Source organism: Pseudophryne corroboree, chromosome 7 (genome assembly GCF_028390025.1).
Source record: "Pseudophryne corroboree isolate aPseCor3 chromosome 7, aPseCor3.hap2, whole genome shotgun sequence".
NCBI classification, from domain to species: domain Eukaryota; kingdom Metazoa; phylum Chordata; class Amphibia; order Anura; family Myobatrachidae; genus Pseudophryne; species Pseudophryne corroboree.
In genome coordinates this window covers 40,789,401-40,811,245 of record NC_086450.1, presented here as the reverse complement: position 1 = coordinate 40,811,245, position 21,845 = coordinate 40,789,401, and the positions used below count along the sequence as shown (strand labels likewise).

At 49.8% G+C, this 21,845-nt stretch overlaps 1 protein-coding gene across 2 annotated transcripts in view; it reads right to left on the bottom strand.

The window, feature by feature from the left end:
* C7H2orf69 (chromosome 7 C2orf69 homolog) overlaps positions 1-21,845 on the bottom strand; it is a 116,048-nt gene that overhangs the window by 80,029 nt on the left and 14,174 nt on the right. Inside the window, exon 2 of one of the 2 annotated variants that reach the window (XM_063933059.1) lies at positions 15,419-17,210. The exons of the other annotated variant lie outside the window; for it this stretch is intronic. Within the exon in view, the coding sequence (XP_063789129.1) occupies positions 16,398-17,210 (813 nt within the window). The 3' untranslated portion in view covers positions 15,419-16,397. Of the gene's footprint in view, positions 1-15,418; positions 17,211-21,845 lie in introns of those variants that run through there. 2 annotated transcript variants of the gene reach the window in all.

Genomic DNA, 21,845 nt, shown 5'->3' with positions numbered 1-21,845 from the left:
GGGAGGTGAAGGGTGGTTTTCCAGATGTGGACTATGCCTATGGCAGAGATATTCAACCTTTTACTACTCGCGGCACGCTGAACAAGATTTAAATATTGCCAAGGCACATTCAAATATAATGGTGACGCATGGTGCAGTTGCGTGTCCTAGGATGTCATGTAGCAGCTTCTCCATAGGTAACGCCTGAGCCACATCTGAGAAAGCCAGAAGAGCCCAACACTGCCCGGGCCCAAAATTAGAACTGGCTCTGCAACCACTAAACCCAGGTGCCGGCTCCAGGCATGTTCGACTAGAGCGGCCGCGCGGTGCGCCACCCTTAATGGGCGCCGCCATAGTCATACCTGGAGCCGGCCCTGTACGCTGCAGCTCTCCCCGCCGTCCCCGGCCTTTGACTGTGTGTGCGCTGCGCGGCACCGGCGTCAGACACCGCGCGCATGTAGAGCGCTCAAGCGGCCGGGAACACCAACAGACAGTCGGTGACCTCAGACGGCAGCACTTCCCCTCCCAGCGCCGCCGCAGGTATTGTGGGGATCATCGGGCACTGTGTGGGGACATATCTGGCACTGTGGGGGCATATCTGTCACTGTGGGGTCATATCTGCACTGTGGGGGCACTGGCACTGTGTGGGTGCATATCTGTCACTGTGGGGTCATATCTGCACTGTGGGGGCACTGTGTGGGTGCATATCTGTCACTGTGGGGTCATATCTGCACTGTGGGGGCACTGGCACTGTGTGGGTGCATATCTGTCACTGTGGGGTCATATCTGCACTGTGGGGGCACTGTGTGGGTGCATATCTGTCACTGTGGGGTCATATCTGCACTGTGGGGGCACTGGCACTGTGTGGGGTCATATCTGCACTGTGGGGGCACTGGCACTGTGTGGGGTCATATCTGTCACTGTGGGGGCATATCTGTCACTGTGGGGTCATATCTGTCACTGTGGGGGCATTTATGTATCTGGCACTGTGGGGGCATTTATGTATCTGGCACTGCTGGGGGGCATATCGGCACTGTGGGGGCATTTATTTATCTTGCACTGTGGGGGCATTTATTTATCTGGCACTGCTGGGGGGCATGTCACGTGTAGCTGGCACGGCTGGGGAGCATATCATGTAGTGTTCCCGCTAGGCGTCTGTGGCTAGGCAATGTGTCTCAGTGCTCTGCCTGGCGCAATGTGTCTCAGTGCTCTGCCTGGCGCAATGTGTCTAACGTGCTCTGCCTGGCGCAATGTGTCTAACGTGCTCTGCCTGGCGCAAAGTGTCTAACGTACTCTGACTGGCGCAAAGTGTGTAGGAGGTTCTACCTGGTGCAATGTATATTAGCTGCACTACTGTGTGGTGTAATACGAATTGCCACTATTATGTGGCCACGCACCTTCCCCACGAAGCAACTGCCCTAAATTTTTGCTGCGCGCCTTCGGCACGCACTGTCCATGCTCTAGCATATGGGTAGGTGAGCACCAAGCATTACAGTATGTACAGAATTTCGCCCTCCTAACTTAAAAATGTGCCCTCCCTGTGATCAGCACCCTGCCCTAAAAAGTGAGCACTATCATGTGTAGCTGGCACTGCTGGGGGGCATATTGTGTGTAGCTGGCACTGCTGCGGGGCATGTCATGTGTAGCTGGCACTGCTGCGGGGCATGTCATATGTAGCTGGCACTGCTGCAGGGCATGTCATGTGTAGCTGGCATGGCAGCGGGGCATGTCATGTGTAGCTGGCACTGCTGGGGGGCATGTCATGTGTAGCTGGCATGGCTGCGGGGCATGTCATGTGTAGCTGGCACTGCTGCGGGGCATGTCATGTGTAGCTGGCACTGCTGGGGGGCATATTACGTCTATCTGGCACTGCACATTATGTGTATCTGCCACTATACTGGAGACATTTGTGTGTAAGGAACACTACTGTGGCTGTTATGTGTAAGGCTGCTAATTGTGTGCGTAGAGGGGGTGTGAAAAATAAGATTTTACTCACCGGTAAATCTATTTCTCGTAGTCCGTAGTGGATGCTGGGACTCCGTAAGGACCATGGGGAATAGCAGCTCCGCAGGAGACTGGGCACAACTAAAGAAAGCTTTAGGACTACCTGGTGTGCACTGGCTCCTCCCACTATGACACTCCTCTAGACCTCAGTTAGGATACTGTGCCCGGAAGAGCTGACACAATAAGGAAGGATTTTGAATCCCGGGTAAGACTCATACCAGCCACACCAATCACACCGTATAACTCGTGATACTATACCCAGTTAACAGTATGAAATATAACTGAGCCTCTCAACAGATGGCTCAACAATAACCCTTTAGTTAGGCAATAACTATATACAAGTATTGCAGACAATCCGCACTTAGGATGGGCGCCCAGCATCCACTACGGACTACGAGAAATAGATTTACCGGTGAGTAAAATCTTATTTTCTCTGACGTCCTAAGTGGATGCTGGGACTCCGTAAGGACCATGGGAATTATACCAAAGCTCCCAAACGGGCGGGAGAGTGCGGATGACTCTGTAGCACCGAATGAGCAAACTCTAGGTCCTCCTCAGCCAGGGTATCAAACTTGTAGACTCTTGCAAAAGTGTTTGAACCCGACCAAGTAACAGCTCGGCAAATTTGTAAAGCCGAGACCCCTCGGGCAGCCGCCCAAGAAGAGCCCACTTTCCTCGTGGAATGGGCTTTTACAGATTTAGGGTGCGGCAGTCCAGCCGCAGAATGTGCAAGTTGAATCGTGCTACAGATCCAGCGAGCAATAGTCTGCTTAGAAGCAGGAGCACCCAGCTTGTTGGGTGCATACAGGATAAATAGCGAGTCAGTTTTCCTGACTCCAGCCGTCCTGGAAACATATATTTTTCAGGGCCCTGACTACGTCCAGTAACTTGGAATCCTCCAAGTCCCAAGTAGCCGCAGGCACCACAATAGGTTGGTTCACATGAAAAACTGATACCACCTTAGGAAGGAATTGGGAACGAGTCCTCAATTCCGCCCTATCCATATAAAAAAATTAGATAAGGGATTTGCATGATAAAGCCGCAAATTCTGATACACGCCTGGCCGACGCCAAGGCCAACAGTATGACCACTTTCCACGTGAGGTATTTTAGCTCCACGGATTTAAGTGGCTCAACCCAATGCGACTTCAGGAAATCCAACACCACGTTGAGATCCCACGGTGCCACTGGAGGCACAAACGGGGGCTGACTATGCAGCACTCCCTTAACAAAAGTCTGAACTTCAGGCAGTGAAGTCAGTTCTATTTTGGAAGAAAATCGATAGAGCCGAAATCTGGACCTTAATGGAACCCAATTTTAGGCCCATAGTCACCCCTGACTGTAGGAAGTGCAGAAATCGACCTAGCTGAAATTCCTCCGTTGGGGCCTTCCTGGCCTCACAGCACGCAACATATTTCCGCCATATGCGGTGATAATGGTTTGCGTTCACTTCTTTCCTAGCTTTAATTAGCGTAGGAATAACTTCCTCCGGAATGCCCTTTTCCTTCAGGATCCGGCGTTCAACCGCCATGCCGTCAAACGCAGCAGCGGTACGTCTTGGAACAGACAGGCCCCCTGCTGCAGCAGGTACTGTCTGAGCGGCAGAGGCCATAGGTCCTCTGAGATCATTTCTTGGAGTTCTGGGTACCAAGCTCTTCTTGGCCAATCCGGAACAATGAGTATAGTCTTACTCCTCTCCTTCTTATTATTCTCATTACCCTGGGTATGAGAGGCAGAGAAGGGAACACATACACTGACTGGTACACCCACGGTGTTACCAGAGTGTCCACAGTTATCGCCTGAGGGTCCCTTGACCTGGCGCAATATCTTTTTAGCTTTTTGTTGAGGCGGGACGCATGCTGACAGTGCTAACACATGATTTTCCGCCCATCGGAGAATCCTTGTGGCTTCTGCCATCGCCATCCTGCTTCTTGTGCCGCCCTGTCGGTTTACATGAGCGACCGCCGTGATGTTGTCTGACTGGATCAGCACCGGCCGGTGTTGAAGCAGGGGTCTAGCCTGACTTAGGGCATTGTAAATGGCCCTTAGCTCCAGAATATTTTTGTGTAGGGAAGTCTCCTGACTTGTCCATAGTCCTTGGAAGTTTCTTCCCTGTGTGACTGCCCCCCAGCCTCGAAGGCTGGCATCCGTGGTCACCAGGACCCAGTCCTGTATGCCGAATCTGCGGCCCTCTAGAAGACGAGCACTCTGCAGCCACCACAACAGCGACACCCTGGCCCTTGATGACAGGGTTATCCGCCGATGCATCTGAAGATGCGACCCGGACCACTTGTCCAACAGATACCACTGGAAGATCCTTGCATGGGACCTGGCGAATGGAATTTCTTCGTAAGAAGCTACCATCTTTCCCAGGGCTCGCGTGCATTGATGCACCGACACCTGTATTTGTATTAGGAGGTCTCTGTCTAGAGACGACAACTCCTTGGACTTCTCCTCCGGGAGAAACCCTTTTTTTTTTCTTGTTCTGTGTCCAGAACCATACCCAGGAACAGTAGACGCGTCGTAGGAACCAGCTGCGACTTTGGAATATTCAGAATCCAGCCGTGCTGTTGTAGCACTTCCCGAGATAGTGCTACTCCGACGAACAACTGCTCCCTGGACCTCGCCTTTATAAGGAGATCGTCCCAGTACGGGATAATTATTTCGGCCATTACCTTGGTAAATACCCTCGGTGCCGGGGACAGACCAACGGCAACGTCTGGAATTGGTAATGACAATCCTGGTGAGGAGGGTAAATAGGGACATGCAGGTAAGCATCCTTGATGTCCAGTGAAACCATGAAATTCTCCAGGCTTGCAATAATCGCCCTGAGCGATTCCATTTTGAACTTGAACCTTCGTATATAAGTGTTCAAGGATTTCAATTTTAGAATGGGTCTCACCGAACCGTCTGGTTTCGGTGCCACAAACATTTTGGAATAATAACCCCGGCCTTGTTGAAGGAGGGGTACCTTGATTTCACCTGCTGGAAGTACAGCTTGTGAATTGCCGCCAGTACTACCTCCCTTTCTCCGAGGGCAGCAGGCAAGGCTGATGTGAGGTAACGGCGAGGGGGAGTCGCCTCGAACTCCAGCTTGTATCCCTGTGATACTACTTGCAGAACCTAGGGATCAACCTGTGGGCAAGCCCACTGGTCCCTGAAGTTCCCGAGACGCGCCCCCACCGCACCTGTCTCCACCTGTGGAGCCCCAGCGTCATGCGGTGGACTCAGAGGAAGCGGGGGAAGATTTTTGATCCTGGGAACTGGCTGTCTGGTGCAGCTTTTTCCTTCTTCCCTTGTCTCTGTGCAGAAAGGAAGCGCCTTTGACCCGCTTGCTTTTCTGAAGCCGAAAGGACTGTACCTTTCTTAGGCTGTGAGGAAACCTGAGGTAAATTTTTTTCTTCCCAGCTGTTGCTGTGGATACGAGGTCCCAGAGACCATCCCCAAACAATTCCTCACCCTTATAAGGCAGAATCTCCATGTGCCTTTTAAAGTCAGCATCACCTGTCCACTGCCGGGTCTCTAATACCCTCCTGGCAGAATGGACATTGCATTAATTCTGGATGCCAGCCGGCAAATATCCCTCTGTGCATCCCTCATATATAAGACGATGTCTTTAATATGCTCTATGTTAGCAAAATATTATCCCTATCTAGGGTATTAATATTATCTGACAGGGTATCAGACCACGCTACAGCAGCACTATTCATGCTGAGGCAAATGCAGGTCTCAGTATAGTACCTGAGTGTGTATATACAGACTTCAGGATAGCCTCCTGCTTTTTATCAGCAGGCTCCTTCAAAGTGGCCGTATCCTAAGACGGCAGTGCCACCTTTTTTGACAAACGTGTGAGCGCCTTATCCACCCTAGGGAATATCTCCCAACGTGACCTATCCTCTGGCGGGAAAGGGTACGCCAGCAGTAACTTTTTAGAAATTACCAGTTTCTTATCGGGGGAACCCACGCTTCTTTACACACTTCATTCACTCATCTGATGGGGCAACAAAACACTGGCTGCTTTTTCTCCCCAAACATAAAACCCCTTTTATGTGGTACTTGGGTTAATGTCAGAAATGTGTAACACATTTTTCATTGCCGAGATCATGCAACGGATGTTCCTAGTGGATTGTGTATATGTCTCAACCTCGTCGACCCTGGAGTCAGACTCCGTGTCGACATTTGTGTCTGCCATCTGAGGTAACGGGCGTTTTTTGAGCCGCCTGGGCAGGCGCGGGCTGAGAAGCCGGCTGTCCCACAGCTGTTACGTCATCCAGCCTTTTATGTAAGGAGTTGACATTGTCGGTTAATACCTTCCACCTATTCCTTTGGGGAGACAGAGAGAGAGTATGCCAGCACACACCAGAGCGCTATATAATGCAGGGATTAACACTATAACTGAGTGATTTTTCCCCCAATAGCTGCTTGTATACACATATTGCGCCTAAATTTGGTGCCCCCCCTCTCTTTTTAACCCTTTGAGCCTGAAAACTACAGGGGAGAGCCTGGGGAGCTGTCTTCCAGCTGCACTGTGAAGAAACAATGGCGCCAGTGTGCTGAGGGAGATAGCCCCGCCCCTTTTTCGGCGGACTTTTCTCCCGCTTTTTTCATGGATTCTTGCAGGGGTAATTTATCACATATATAGCCCTGGGACTATATATTGTGATGATTTGCCAGCCAAGGTGTTTATATTGCCCTCAGGGCGGCCCCCCCCAGCGCCCTGCACCCTTCAGTGACCGGAGTGTGAGGTGTGCATGAGGAGCAATGGCGCACAGCTGCAGTGCTGTGCGCTACCTTGTTGAAGACAGAAGTCTTCTGCCGCCGATTTTCCGGAACACTTCTTGCTTCTGGCTCTGTAAGGGGGCCAGCGGCGCGGCTCCGGGACCGAACATCGAGGTCGGGTCCTGTGGTCGATCCCTCTGGAGCTAATGGTGTCCAGTAGCCTAAGAAGCCCAAGCTACCACCAGTTAGGTAGGTTCGCTTCTTCTCCCCTTAGTCCCTCGCTGCAGTGAGTCTGTTGCCAGCAGATCTCACTGTAAAATAAAAAACCTAAAATAAACTTTCTTTCTAGGAGCTCAGGAGAGCCCCTAGTGTGCATCCAGCTCAGCCGGGCACAAGATTCTAACTGAGGTCTGGAGGAGGGTCATAGTGGGAGGAGCCAGTGCACACCAGGTAGTCCTAAAGCTTTCTTTAGTTGTGCCCAGTCTCCTGCGGAGCCGCTATTCCCCATGGTCCTTAGGGAGTCCCAGCATCCACTTAGGACGTCAGAGAAATATATTTATAGTGTGATAATATGAGGCCACGCCCACTTTTACAGGAGGCCACACCCACTTTCCCTGGAGCGCGCGCGCATAGGGTTTGGGGGAGGGGGCGCTTTTTTTTTGTGTAATCTGTTTTTATTCAGAAAAAGTGGAAGGGTTACAACACATTCAGACACAAAAGCAACAGTGTGTAGAATTAGGATTAAATACATTTTAGCTTATGGTAGCAAAGTAATGGGTTGCCCCAGTCTCTAAAGATCTGTGTAGATAAAGGGTTCTACTACACATCATCCTAAAACATCATATACAATATCTGCTTGCTTTCTATCTAAATAGTGAATGCAGCTATAGTATCTAGGAAAACATAAGAGGATAGTTATAATGAGAGTGAGGGATGGAGTAAAGAAAAGGGGAGGGATAGAACAGGGGGTGACCAGTACTGGGGGACCTGTAGGCTGAGAGATGCATATAATGCTGTCTCTATAATCGATCAATTGCGATGTTAAATCACTTGGTTGTATAAATGTAATCTTTATAATCTTTAGAGGACGTATATTCTACCCATGGTAGCCACGTGGTCATGAACTCTGAGAGTTTGTCTCTGGAGGCCAGGAGGATGTTCTCCATGTTCATGTAGTAGTTAATTCTAGTGAACCATAGTTTTCTTGTGGGTGGGGTTGGGGACCTCCAGAGAGTGGGGATAACTGCCCGTGCCGCATTAGACAAGTGGCGGAGCAATGACACTCTATGTTGGGCTAGCGAGATAGAGGAGTGGGAAAGCAACCAGAAGGCCGGGTCAGTAGGAACAGGAGCATGGAGTATATCACGAGAAATGGAGATGACATCGGCCCAGTAGGGATTAAGTAGGGGGCAGCTCCACCAGATGTGTATTAGGGAGCCGACGGCGCTAAGGCATCTCCAACATCTGTCCGTCACCCCAGGATACATGAAGTGAAGGAGAGAGGGGTGTCTGTACCATCTCATTAGTAGTTTATATTGGGTTTCCCTGACTTGTACGCACACTGAACTTTTATGAGTTTTGAGGAATATCCTCCGCCAATCCCTATCAGTTAATGGAATCCCCAGGTCTCTCTCCCAGGCCGCCTGGAAGGGTGTCGGTGTTTGAGCATCAGTGTTTTGTATCAGTTTGTAGAGTGTGGAAACAGTATGCTGGGGGGAACACTTGGAGACACACAACCTCTCAAACTGCGTTAGTTCCCTTGAGGCCTGAAGATATCTATGCTTGGAATGCAGATAATGTCTAAGCTGTAGGTACTTCCAGAAGTCACAGTGCGGGATTTCCCATTTCATTCGTACCTCTGAGAACTGCTTAACTCCTGTGGGTGTTGCCAGTTGGCCTACTCTAAAGAGACCCGCGAGGGCCCAGTCGCTGAAGTGGGAGGGCGTTAGGCCAGGTGCAAAGTCAGGGTTAGCTAGAAAAGAAGTCAATGGACCGAAAGCGGAAGAGAGGGATGGCCAACTGCGAGCTTTTTTCCAAAAAGAGAGGGTTGCGGTAATAGTTGGGTGGGGGGATGGAGGTCTAGGCAGGGAGGGAAGCCAAGGAAAAATCTCTGGGAATTGCTGCATATAGAGCCCCTCCAGAGCCACCCACTGTTTGGTGTCACGACTCCTTGTCCAATCCAGAACCCTGTTTAGCAAAATTGCCCAATAATAACCTCTGATATCTGGTAATTGGAAACCACCGCTTCGGGAGGAACGAGTCATGGTGGATCTACTAATTCTGGGTCGCCTCCGAGACCATATGAATTGTTGTACCAGGAGTTGTATGGACTTGAACCAGGAGTCTGGGATCCGTATAGGAAGGGCTTGTAATTTATAGAGTAGCTTAGGGAGAGTATTCATTTTCACCACATTGATTCTCCCCAGCCATGAGAGTGGTTTGAGATACCATCTGCTATAATCGGCTCTAAGTGTTCGGAGGAGGGGTGTGAAGTTTAAGTTGAACAGGTGAGTCAAATCACTCGGCAGTTGTATTCCTAAATAGGATAGGTGGGAGGTGTTCCAGGTGAAGGGGAAGGATCGTTTAAGTTTAGCCACTGAGTCGGGGGGTGTGGAAATGTTAAGGGCGCAGGATTTGGACATGTTGATTTTAAAGTTGGAGAGTAGTCCGAAGTGGGATAGCTCTTGCATGAAGTGGGGGAGGGAGGTGGTCGGATGTGTTATTGTGGCCAAAAGGTCGTCGGCAAATAGGGAGAGTTTGTGATCTGTATCTTCGACCCTCAGACCAGTGATACAATCGTTGGCCCTAATAGCTCTCGCAAAGGCTTCGATACAGAGGACAAAGAGTAAGGGGGATAGTGGGCAACCCTGGCGCGTCTCGTTACCTATGCAAAATGGATCGGATAGGGATCCGTTAACTCGGACTCGGGCTGTGGGTGATCTATAGAGTCCCATAATTCTACCAAGTGCTAGAGGACCCAGTCCGATGTGCCCCAGCACAGACCTCATAAAGCCCCAACTGACTCTGTCGAAGGCCTTCTCGGCGTCAGTTGATAATAATACGGTAGGGGGGCCTCCCTGGGATGCTATATGGATTAGGCTCAGAACCTTAGTGGTATTGTCCTTAGCCTCGCGGTTCGGGACAAAACCCACTTGATCGTTATGAATTAGGGAAGGTAGGAATACATTTAGTCTATTTGCCATTAGTTTTGCGAATAGCTTAACATCGACGTTCAGAAGAGATATGGGCCTATAGCTGGAGCACATCGAGGGGTCCTTGCCGGGCTTAGGCAAAACGGAAATGTGGGCTTCCAGGGATTGCCCTGAAAAATGGGTGTCAGCGGAGATGGAATTAAAGGCCTGGGGGAGATAAGAGGAGAGGAGGTCTTTGAATTGTTTAAAATATATAAGCGTAAAGCCGTCCGGTCCCGGGCTCTTACCTGAGGGTGTCGAGGCCAGGACGTCTTCCAGCTCTAGCTGTGTAAAGGGTTGTTCTAGTGCCTCCCTATCAGCAGGCGACAGGACAGGACACCTTTTCCAAATATGCTTTTGCCCGTGAGAGGTTATAGGGAGTGGCTGTGTCGTCTGCATGGTTCTCAAGATTATATAGGAGGGAATAATATTGTTTAAAGCACGCAGCAATTTCAGGGGTTTTGAATCGGAGGGCATCCCCGGCGTCTTTTACGCTGTTAATGTACAAAGATGAACGTTGAGCTTTAAGAGCTTGGGCCAGGAGGCGACCAGGTTTGTTGCCCCACTGGTAGTATTTGGAGTTACATTTGCGGACAGAAAACTGAATACTATCAGTGAGGGTTTTTTTCAGTTGGGCACGGGTGTCCAGGAGTTCTAGGTAGTCAGTTTCCGAGAGGGACGCTTTGTGTAAGGATTCGAGGTGGTGAAGTCGGTCTAGTAGTTTAGTGATTAGTGCTGACCTCTGTTTCTTTACAAACGTCCCCAGTTGTATAAGCTTACCCCTTATGGTGCATTTATGTGCCTCCCACAAAGTGACCTTGGAGACGTCGTCAGTATCGTTAAAGGAGAAAAAGTCCCCCAGGGCTTCTTCTATTTCGCCCTTACAATATTGGTCTTGTAGTAGTGACTCGTTGAGGCGCCAGGTCCATTGGCCCTGGGGTGATTGGGGGGTTGAGAGGGTCATGTGTACTGGGGCATGGTCAGACCAGGTTATCGAGCCTATGGAGGAGTCTATCAATAGAGGGAGATGTCTATGGCTCAGAAATAGGTAGTCTAGACGGGAGTAGGCATTGTGTGGGGTCGAATAAAAGGAGTAATCTCGGTCAGCGGGGTGGAGAACTCTCCAGGAATCTACCAGCTGAAGGTCATGGAATAGTCGCTTTACCTGTCGGTATTGACGCTGGGATGTCCGGGGAGAGCCGGACGATGAGTCCAATGATGGATCCATTATCCAGTTCAGGTCTCCCCCCAAGACCACAACCCCCGATAGCAGGGGTTCCACCAGGGTAAGGGCGGAGCGGAGAAATGGGATCTGATCCTTATTCGGGGCATAGAGTACAACAAATGTGTATGCGGACATACTTATTTTACAGCTGACTATCATGAGGCGGCCCGGGATCAGTTTGTGGACTGATATGTCCGACAGTTGGAGGGTCCTAGAAAATATTATCGCCACGCCCTTGGACTTAGCGTCCGGGTTGTTGCTATAAAAGGCCTGGGGGTATCGGTAGTTTGTCAAGGAAGGGTTCCTGGCGGAAATTTTGAAATGTGACTCCTGTACTAGCGCAACATCCACTCTGTCAGCCCAAAGGGACCTCAGGAGGGAAGCTCTTTTCTCCGGTACATTAAGACCTTTCGCATTGATCGATGTTACTTTAACTCGACCAGGGGGTGTCATGGGGGATATAGGTCGCGATGGGAGGTCACACGCCCAGGGTGGTCAGTAAGAGGAAGGAGAGGGGAAAAGGGAGGAGTTAGATAGGAATAGAGCATGGAAAGAAAACAACAATGACAATCAAAGAAACCCGCATTAAGGTTACCAATCCAACTAAGGATTGGGAACCCAAGAGGCTTTACAGCCATAGGCGGGTTAGGAGCGAGTAAGGGAGCCTCGGCCGAGGGCATCTCGATAGTAAGCAAAAGTAGAGCTTGATTCTATGAACATGCATAGTGTTAGCTATTTGTAAACTTTAAACTGTAAACCTCGTTAACATGTAAAAGACTTCGAGTGATCAGCTGCAAGGGATCCCATGATCAAAAAACAGGGATTTGCAATTGATGACTCGTAACATAATAGGGGAAGGGGACATGGCCCCAGCGACAGTGAGATGTCGGATGAGAGGCCATCAGTGATGCGAAATGGTATCACGCTGTGGTCCAGGAGACTGTGTCCAATCGCCACTTCTCTGTCAGGTAGCACGTAAGTCCCTGTCTGAGGGGGGTCCGTTGGAGCTCCTTTTCCCAGCTCTCCGCACCTCTGTCCAGGGTGCCCCAGTGCGCAAGGGTTGAAAAGATGGCAGCTCTGGAGTGGGAAAGTCCCAGTCACGTAGATCAGGTTTCGGAATGCCCAGTCCTGTACAGAATTCCGGGAAATCCGAGAATGAGTTGAGGGTGTGGGTTTTCCCCGACTGGGAGACTTGGAGATTGAAGGGGAAGCCCCATCGATATTTCAATTGGCGTTTACGGAGTTCGTCCGTTAGGGGCTTTAGGGCCTTCCGCTGTTGGAGTGTGTGCCAGGACAAATCTTGGTATATCTGGATCATTGAACCGTTGAAGTCAACTCCGTCGAGTTGGCGGACTTTGCGCATGATGTCATCCTTTTGGGAAAAATAGTGTAATCTGCAAATCACGTCCCGTGGTCTATCTGTAGAGAGACCTCTTGGTTTTAATGCTCTGTGAGCTCTATCGAAAGTGATGGTGTCGTTGGGATCATTGCCTAGGATCTCGTTAAAAATTTTTGTGAGGGCGTCTATCAAACCCGTCTGAGGGACATCTTCCGGCAGGCCCTGTATACGGATGTTGTTTCTCCTCCCTCTGTTATCCAAATCTGTTAGTCAAGTTTGGAGTGAGCGAATCTCTGAGGACTGAGCATCAATGATGGTAGTCAGTGATTTTAAAAATGTGTCGGAGGAGTCCTGGTGGTCCTCTTGGCTCGTCACCCGGTCGGAAATGTGGGAGATATCTTGTCTCACGGCCGCCAGCTCACGCCTCACTGTATCTTGTAGATCTTGCTTAGTGGGTAAGTTTTTCATGTAGGCTAAGATATCTTGTAGGTCCCTGTTTCCTGGGGAGCAAGTGCGTGGCGCTTCCTCGCCTAGAGGAGATGGGTGGGGGGGTCTGTGGAGGTGCGAGGGAGTCTGCAGCAGGGGGGCTATCAGCCAAGGCTGGTGGGGTGGGTTGTAGAAAGGATCTCATAGCGGATTGTGCCATGTTTCCTCGCGGAGTTGATGTTTCGGCCTTTTTGGAGGGTCTTTTGTTCCTGGTCATCCCTCAATCAGCAGCGGAGGGGTTAGATTCTCTGAATTCAAGTCAACGAGGTTAGATTTGTTTACATAGCTCACATAAGAATGCCTTCAGTGGAGCAGCTCCCTGTGGGTTGGCATCAGCAGGGCATTACGGTGTTCGTGGCATCGACAGCCAAGTGTGATACATGTCTGGTGGTGCCATTCACTCAGGATTTTGGAGAAACATTCAAATGATTAAGTATGTTTGAATGTACTTCTTCTGTGAATTATCTTAAGGTAGCCACCAGGGGGAGCTTGCAATGTGAGTAATGGATCAGGGTCTATGCAAGTGCCTGTCTTAGAGCCTCTCAGGTGGGTTGGATAGTTGAGTCCCCGGATCCTGAAGCGGAGCTAGGCCGCAATCTGCAGGGGGGGTGTTAAGGCCTCCCTTGGCTCCTTAAAATCCAGCTCCTGTGATACAGGTGATGCCTCTGGACAGGTAGGGCTGGAGTGGGTGTTAAGTGAAATACAGCTGACCTCAGTGGAGGTAGCGTTGATTTTATTAGTGCAGCAGCCTGTTGTAGCAGAGGATGGGGCCTCTCAATATGGGGGTATAGTGAGAGCTGCAGTGTCCGCAGGACGGGGGGAGCGCAGGCGGACACAGCCGCCAGCGGTGGTGTCAGGCAGTCCGGGCAGCGGGACTTATCGTGCTGTGCTGCCGGGCCGCATGTGTGTCAGCGGTGTCACGGGGTACGCGGCCGCCTGGGATCACACTAGCAGCGCCAGCTCGGGCTCCGTGCGTGCAGCGGACTCACCATGTGATGTGAGGCTGTCCTTCCGCTATCTCACCGCGGCTCCGGAGTCTCAGGTGAGGCGTGCAGGGCCGCCAGGCTGCGAAATCCACCTCCGGGTATAGCGGTCCGGGCTCTTCCTCAAATCCAGGCCCCGGCTTCTGTCCGGGGAGAAGGCCGCAGTCCGCAGAAGCGCTTATAAGCGCTCCCCGACTCCGCGGGTCTCCCCAAACTGTAGCGGTGGGACAGGGGGTACAGCTGTGGTGTCTCCTAGCTTTGTAGGGATTTATTAAAAGGGGTTTTCAGGCTCTTGTGGTGTGTTCACTTGGGGAGCTGAGGTGACACACAGCCACCTTCCCTGCCAGCCAAGCCACGCCCCCCGAGGGGGCGCTTTTATATTTTCTCGCTCAGGGTGCTAGTAGGCCCAGAGCCGGCCCTGACTAAACCCACCAGTATTGATCGTTCCAGGGCCTCAGTAGCGGCAAAACACTGACGGGCCTGGCTGTGCTTCTATGGCGGCACACCTGGAGACTGCTCAGGGCACACTAGTGTGCCACGGAACAGTGGTTGTAAACCACTGGCCTATGAGAAGGGACAGAAAGAGGCCTGTGGAGGGTGCTATGAGAAATGAATGTCACAAACGTTTAGAAGTTTATAAACACATACTTTCAGCAAAGTGGTACTTAGCCATAGTCGCAATAAGGTAGTCGCCAAAAAAAGAGGTCGGAAACCCATGTTAGACCTCTCTCCTATGCCACCCTGCTCCCTGTGTGCTAGATGTGACTCTCAGGTGGTACCCGTGTGTTAGACCTCTGCCCTATGCCACCCTGCGTGCTAGATGTGACTCTCAGGTGGTACCCGTGTGTTAGACCTCTGTTCTATGCCACCCTGCTCCCTGTGTGCTAGATGTGACTCTCAGGTGGTACCCGCGTGTTAGACCTCTGTTCTATGCCACCCTGCTCCCTGTGTGCTAGATGTGACACTCATGTGGCTTGGCTAAGGTTACCATGGTCCTGCAACATCTTACTGCTAACGCAGATCCTGCTCTGATTTCTTAACACTTTACCAATATACCCTGGCAAACCCCAACACTTTGGTCAAGGAGTAACTACCCCGCGACCTGTCTAATCACTAGAGAAAAGGTAAAGGTGAAACTGTTATTTAGCTATAAAACCAAAGTTTGACAGAACACACAATGGACTTAAGTAGGACACTTTTATTGAGGATCCCGCTGAACGTAGCTTCCTTGCCCAGGTCTCACACATTGGCATTACTAGGATTCATGTGAGAGGACAGAAGTGGAAGCCCCTCATCAGTAATTTGCATTTGTAGGGAATTTACTACAGAAAATTCCAAGGAGAACTGAAAATCAAAGAATGACAACTATAGTATAGTAATGCTGCAGAAGACGCCTGGAGAGTAGTTACAGATGAGCAGGATGTGTGGTCTGGACCGTCCATTGCCCCATATTACAGCAGACTGAAGAAACAGCAGCACCACAGGTTCTGATAATAAAGTACAATGTTTATTAGTATACCCTTCTCATGCTGCCGTTTATACGAACAAATATAACACAAACGTAGTGTTCATTCTAGCACCTTGCATATCCCATGCAGTTCCTCTTTCCTGTCTGGGATGTCGGTCTCTGCTCTGGTGCTTCTAGTACACTCTGATCAGTATCTCAGCACTGAGACCAGACCAGAATGTGCAAGAAGCACCAGTGCAGAGAGCGACACCTCAGGAAGGAAAGAGGAACTGCACGTTTTGAGAAAGGTGCAGGGTGCTAGAATGAACAATACAAACGTGAAACAAGAACAAAAGAGAAAGACCAGCAACGGATGCCTGGTACATGTTCCCATAACCATATATAATACAGCCTGTTGGTGATACAAGACTATAATACTAGGGTGGATTATGTTCACCTAGAAGCATATAGGATGGCATAATCCATTGTTGTAGGTTTATAGGATCTGCCAACAAATCCATAAACCCTGGATTAGGTCACTAACAAATCAGACACAATGGGTTCGATTCAATTCTGGGCAGATCGAATTGCACAGGGAGGGAGCTCCCGGAGCTATTTAATTCAGCGCCTGTCATCCCCGACTAGAGGATTTCTTCTCGCATCCCTCCAGGGGTGAGGGCAGAAATCCGACAAAACTTAGGTCCGTGATGCTGTTTTGTGCCGCAGCAGCAGGCACTTTAGACGGAGGATGCCCGTTCTCACGCCTAAACACCCTGTTTAGTCCACGAGTGAGGGCATCCTCCGACTTAGTATTGCGCTGAATTGAATAGCTCCGGGAGCTCCCTCCCGCTGCTATTCAATCCGCACTGAATTGAATAGAGCCCAGTGACTGTAAGCAGTGTGACATGAGCACAGGTTGATAAGTGCCGGTAAGGATTACGCAAACCAGTTAATGTAACTGAAACTTCAATACTGATCAATCTCTGGAAGCACATCCGTGTTTGTAGTCCACATACTAGAGAAGCTCAAAACACTTCATGTACTCGGAAATGATTCTCCAGAGAAGGCGCTTCATAGGCAAAATGCAGATGGCTATCTACCATCACATTATAGCCTTTTAGAAGCTCTATAAACTTCCCGTGCTCCTCCCCAATCCAGGATCGCATGGAGTCACTGACTTGGTAAGGTGTGACGTGAGTGTGGACTACGATCCTCGTCTGCGCAAACATTGTTAATATATCCGGGCAGGTTACCCATGTGTTACTGCCCCCAGAGTGCCCCCCGTCCAGCCAATACATCGATTCTATGTTGCCTACAAAAGAACCGATCTCTTTATCCTTTCTGGCCTCTTGCAATTCATGAAGCAGCTGATTTAATACGACACATCCTTTGCTGAATCCGATCAGAGTAAGTGACAGGGAACCCTTCACAGACGGCGAGCCGAGATAGACTGCAGTGTTGTTTGTGTAGTGAGCGATATCTTGTCCTTCTGAATGGCAGCTGTTGGTGGGATACACAGAGGCGTCAGGGTCTCCGCTGATGCCATACTTATTACTCTGCGAGATCAGCGCGTTTTGGGCCATGGTGAAAGCGTTTATGAGTAAGGAATTGAGCTGCCCGAAAGCTTCCAGACCAGCGCTGTGCTTCGGTGCCCCAAACATGTTGCTCTCCACAAAATTGTCGTAGCAGCTGAACTTGTGCAGATGCATGCGGGAAGGTTTCACCACCCAGATGTAACTGGAAGGGAAGCGCTGGGAAAGAATGGAGGCAGTATCTTCCAGGCTCCAATGCTTCCATCGAAAATTCTCTGAGTGGCTCGCCATGACATCACGATAATTCTGGAACCATAAGAAGCCATAAACCAATGAATACACCATTCTGCTGAGTAAACATAGATGCAAATTAAAAATATTTGTAAATATGATGTAACTTTGCTACATCTTAACTAGCATAAATCCCAAGAGCCAGAGCATCGAGATAAGTGTCCCAAAATCAACAAGGGTCCGATTACAAAGGAGTAGTTTCATTGTGACTAATAATAAGAATTTACTTACCGATAATTCTATTTCTCGGAGTCCGTAGTGGATGCTGGGGTTCCTGAAAGGACCATGGGGAATAGCGGCTCCGCAGGAGACAGGGCACAAAAAAGTAAAGCTTTACTAGGTCAGGTGGTGTGCACTGGCTCCTCCCCCTATGACCCTCCTCCAGACTCCAGTTAGGTACTGTGCCCGGACGAGCATACACAATAAGGGAGGCATTTTGAATCCCGGGTAAGACTCATACCAGCCACACCAATCACACCGTACAACTTGTGATCTAAACCCAGTTAACAGTATGACAACAGAAAGGGCCTCTTAAAGATGGCTCCTTAACAATAACCCGAATTAGTTAACAATAACTATGTACAAGTATTGCAGATAATCCGCACTTGGGATGGGCGCCCAGCATCCACTACGGACTCCGAGAAATAGAATTATCGGTAAGTAAATTCTTATTTTCTCTATCGTCCTAAGTGGATGCTGGGGTTCCTGAAAGGACCATGGGGATTATACCAAAGCTCCCAAACGGGCGGGAGAGTGCGGATGACTCTGCAGCACCGAATGAGAGAACTCCAGGTCCTCCTTTGCCAGGGTATCAAATTTGTAAAATTTTACAAACGTGTTCTCCCCCGACCACGTAGCTGCTCGGCAGAGTTGTAATGCCGAGACCCCTCGGGCAGCCGCCCAAGATGAGCCCACCTTCCTTGTGGAGTGGGCTTTTACAGTTTTAGGCTGTGGCAGGCCTGCCACAGAATGTGCAAGTTGAATTGTGTTACAAATCCAACGAGCAATCGACTGCTTAGAAGCAGGTGCGCCCAACTTGTTGGGTGCATACAATATAAACAGCGAGTCAGATTTTCTGACTCCAGCCGTCCTTGCAATGTATATTTTTAAGGCTCTGACAACGTCCAACAACTTGGAGTCCTCCAAGTCGCTAGTGGCCGCAGGCACCACAATAGGTTGGTTCAGATGAAATGCTGATACCACTTTAGGGAGAAAATGCGGACGAGTCCGCAGTTCTGCCCTATCCGAATGGAAGATTAGATAAGGACTTTTATAAGATAAAGCCGCCAATTCAGATACTCTCCTGGCAGAGGCCAGGGCTAGTAACATAGTCACTTTCAATGTGAGATATTTCAAATCCACCTTTTTCAATGGTTCAAACCAATGGGATTTGAGGAAATCTAAAACTACATTTAGATCCCACGGTGCCACCGGAGGCACCACAGGAGGCTGTATATGCAGTACTCCCTTGACAAAAGTCTGGACCTCAGGGACAGAGGCCAATTCTTTTTGGAAGAATATAGACAGGGCCGAAATTTGAACCTTAATGGATCCCAATTTGAGACCCATAGATAATCCTGATTGCAGGAAATGTAGGAAACGACCCAGTTGGAATTCCTCCGTCGGAACCCTCCGATCCTCGCACCACGCTACATATTTTCGCCAAATGCGGTGATAATGTTTCACGGTGACTTCCTTCCGTGCCTTAATCAAGGTAGGAATGACTTCTTCTGGAATGCCTTTCCCTTTTAGGATCTGGCGTTCAACCGCCATGCCGTCAAACGCAGCCGCGGTAAGTCTTGAAAAAGACAGGGACCCTGCTGTAGCAGGTCCCTTCTCAGAGGTAGAGGCCACGGTTCGTCCGTGAGCATCTCTTGAAGTTCCGGATACCAAGTCCTTCTCGGCCAATCCGGAACCACTAGTATTGTTCTTACTCTTCTTTGCCGTATGATCTTCAATACCTTTGGTATGAGCGGCAGAGGAGGAAACACATACACTGACTGGTACACCCAAGGAGTTACCAGTGCGTCCACAGCTATTGCCTGTGGATCTCTTGACCTGGCGCAATATTTGTCCAGTTTCTTGTTGAGGCGAGACGCCATCATGTCTACAATTGGTCTTTCCCAACGGTCTATTAACATGTTGAAGACTTCTGGATGTAGACCCCACTCTCCCGGATGAAGATCGTGTCTGCTGAGGAAGTCTGCTTCCCAGTTGTCCACGCCCGGGATGAACACTGCTGACAGTGCTATCACGTGATTCTCCGCCCAGCGAAGAATCTTGGCAGCTTCTGCCATTGCACTCCTGCTTCTTGTGCCGCCCTGCCTGTTTACATGGGCGACCGCCGTGATGTTGTCCGACTGAATCAACACCGGCTTTCCTTGCAGGAGAAGTTCCGCCTGGCTTAGAGCATTGTAGATTGCTCTTAGTTCCAGAATGTTTATGTGAAGAGACTTTTCCAGACTCGTCCATACTCCCTGGAAGTTTCTTCCTTGTGTGACTGCTCCCCAGCCTCTCAGGCTGGCGTCCGTGGTCACCAGGATCCAATCCTGAATGCCGAATCTGCGGCCTTCTAATAGGTGAGCCTTCTGCAACCACCACAGAAGTGACACCCTTGTCTTTGGTGACAGGGTTATTCGCAGGTGCATCTGCAGATGCGACCCTGACCATTTGTCCAACAGATCCCTTTGGAATATTCTTGCATGGAATCTGCCGAATGGAATTGCTTCGTAAGAAGCCACCATTTTTCCCAGGACTCTTGTGCATTGATGTACTGACACTTTTCCTGGTTTTAGGAGGTTCCTGACCAGATCGGATAACTCCTTGGCTTTTTCCTCTGGAAGGAAAACCTTTTTCTGAACCGTGTCCAGAATCATTCCTAGGAACAGCAGACGAGTTGTCGGGATTAAATGGGATTTTGGAATATTCAGAATCCACCCGTGTTGTCTTAGCACCTCTTGAGATAGTGCTAAAGCTGTCTCCAGCTGTTCTCTGGACCTTGCCCTTATTAGGAGATCGTCCAAGTATGGGATAACTAATACGCCTTTTCTTCGAAGAAGAATCATCATCTCGGCCATTACCTTGGTAAAGACCCGAGGCGCCGTGGACAATCCGAACGGCAGCGTCTGAAACTGATAGTGACAGTTTTGAACAATGAACCTGAGGTACCCCTGGTGTGCGGGGTAAATCGGAACGTGTAGATACGCATCCTTGATGTCCAAGGATACCATAAAGTCCCCTTCTTCCAGGTTCGCTATCACTGCTCTGAGTGACTCCATCTTGAACTTGAACTTTTTTATGTAGAGGTTCAAGGACTTCAGATTTAGAATAGGCCTTACCGAGCCATCCGGCTTCGGTACCACAAATAGAGTGGAATAATACCCCTTTCCTTGTTGTAATAGGGGTACTTTGACTATCACCTGCTGAGCGTACAGCTTGTGAATGGCTTCCAACACCCTCTCCCTTTCGGAAGAGACGGTTGGTAAGGCAGACTTCAGGAAACGATGAGGAGGATCCGTCTCTAATTCCAACCTGTACCCCTGAGATATTATCTGCAGGATCCAGGGGTCTACCTGCGAGTGAGCCCACTGCGCGCTGTAATTTTTGAGACGGCCCCCCACTGTCCCCGAGTCCGCTTGAGAGGCCCCAGCGTCATGCTGAGGTTTTTGCAGGAGCCGGGGAGGGCTTCTGTTCCTGGGAAGGAGCTGCCTGTTGGTGTCTCTTCCCTCTTCCTCTGCCTCGTGGCAGGTACGACAAGCCCTTTGCTCTCTTATTTTTGTAGGAGCGAAAAGGCTGCGGTTGAAAGGTCGGTGCCTTTCTCTGTTGGGGAGTGACTTGAGGTAAAAAAGTGGATTTCCCGGCAGTAGCCGTGGCCACCAAGTCTGATAGACCAACTCCAAATAACTCCTCCCCTTTATACGGCAAAACCTCCATGTGACGTTTTGAATCCGCATCGCCTGTCCACTGTCGTGTCCATAAGGCTCTTCTGGCTGAAATGGACATAGCACTCACCCGAGATGCCAGTGTGCAAATATCCCTCTGTGCATCACGCATATAGATAAATGCATCCTTTATTTGTTCTAACGACAGTAAAACATTGTCCCTATCTAGGGTATCAATATTTTCAATCAGGGATTCTGACCAAACTACTCCAGCACTGCACATCCAGGCAGTTGCTATAGCTGGTCGTAGTATAACACCTGCATGTGTGTATATATTCTTTTGAATAACTTCCATCTTTCTATCTGATGGATCCTTAAGTGCGGCCGTCTCAGGAGAGGGTAACGCCACTTGTTTGGATAAGCGTGTGAGCGCCTTGTCCACCTTAGGGGGTGTTTCCCAGCGCGCCCTAACCTCTGGCGGGAAAGGGTATAATGCCAATAACTTTTTTGAAATTATCAACTTTTTATCAGGAGCAACCCACGCTTCATCACACACGTCATTTAATTCTTCTGATTCAGGAAAAACTGTTTGTAGTTTTTTCACACCATACATAATACCCTGTTTTACGGTATCTGTAGTATCAGCTAAATGTAACGTCTCCTTCATTGCCAAAATCATATAACGTGTGGCCCTACTGGAAAATACGTTTGAATTTCTACCGTCGTCACTGGAATCAGTGCCCGTGTCTGGGTCTGTGTCGACCGACTG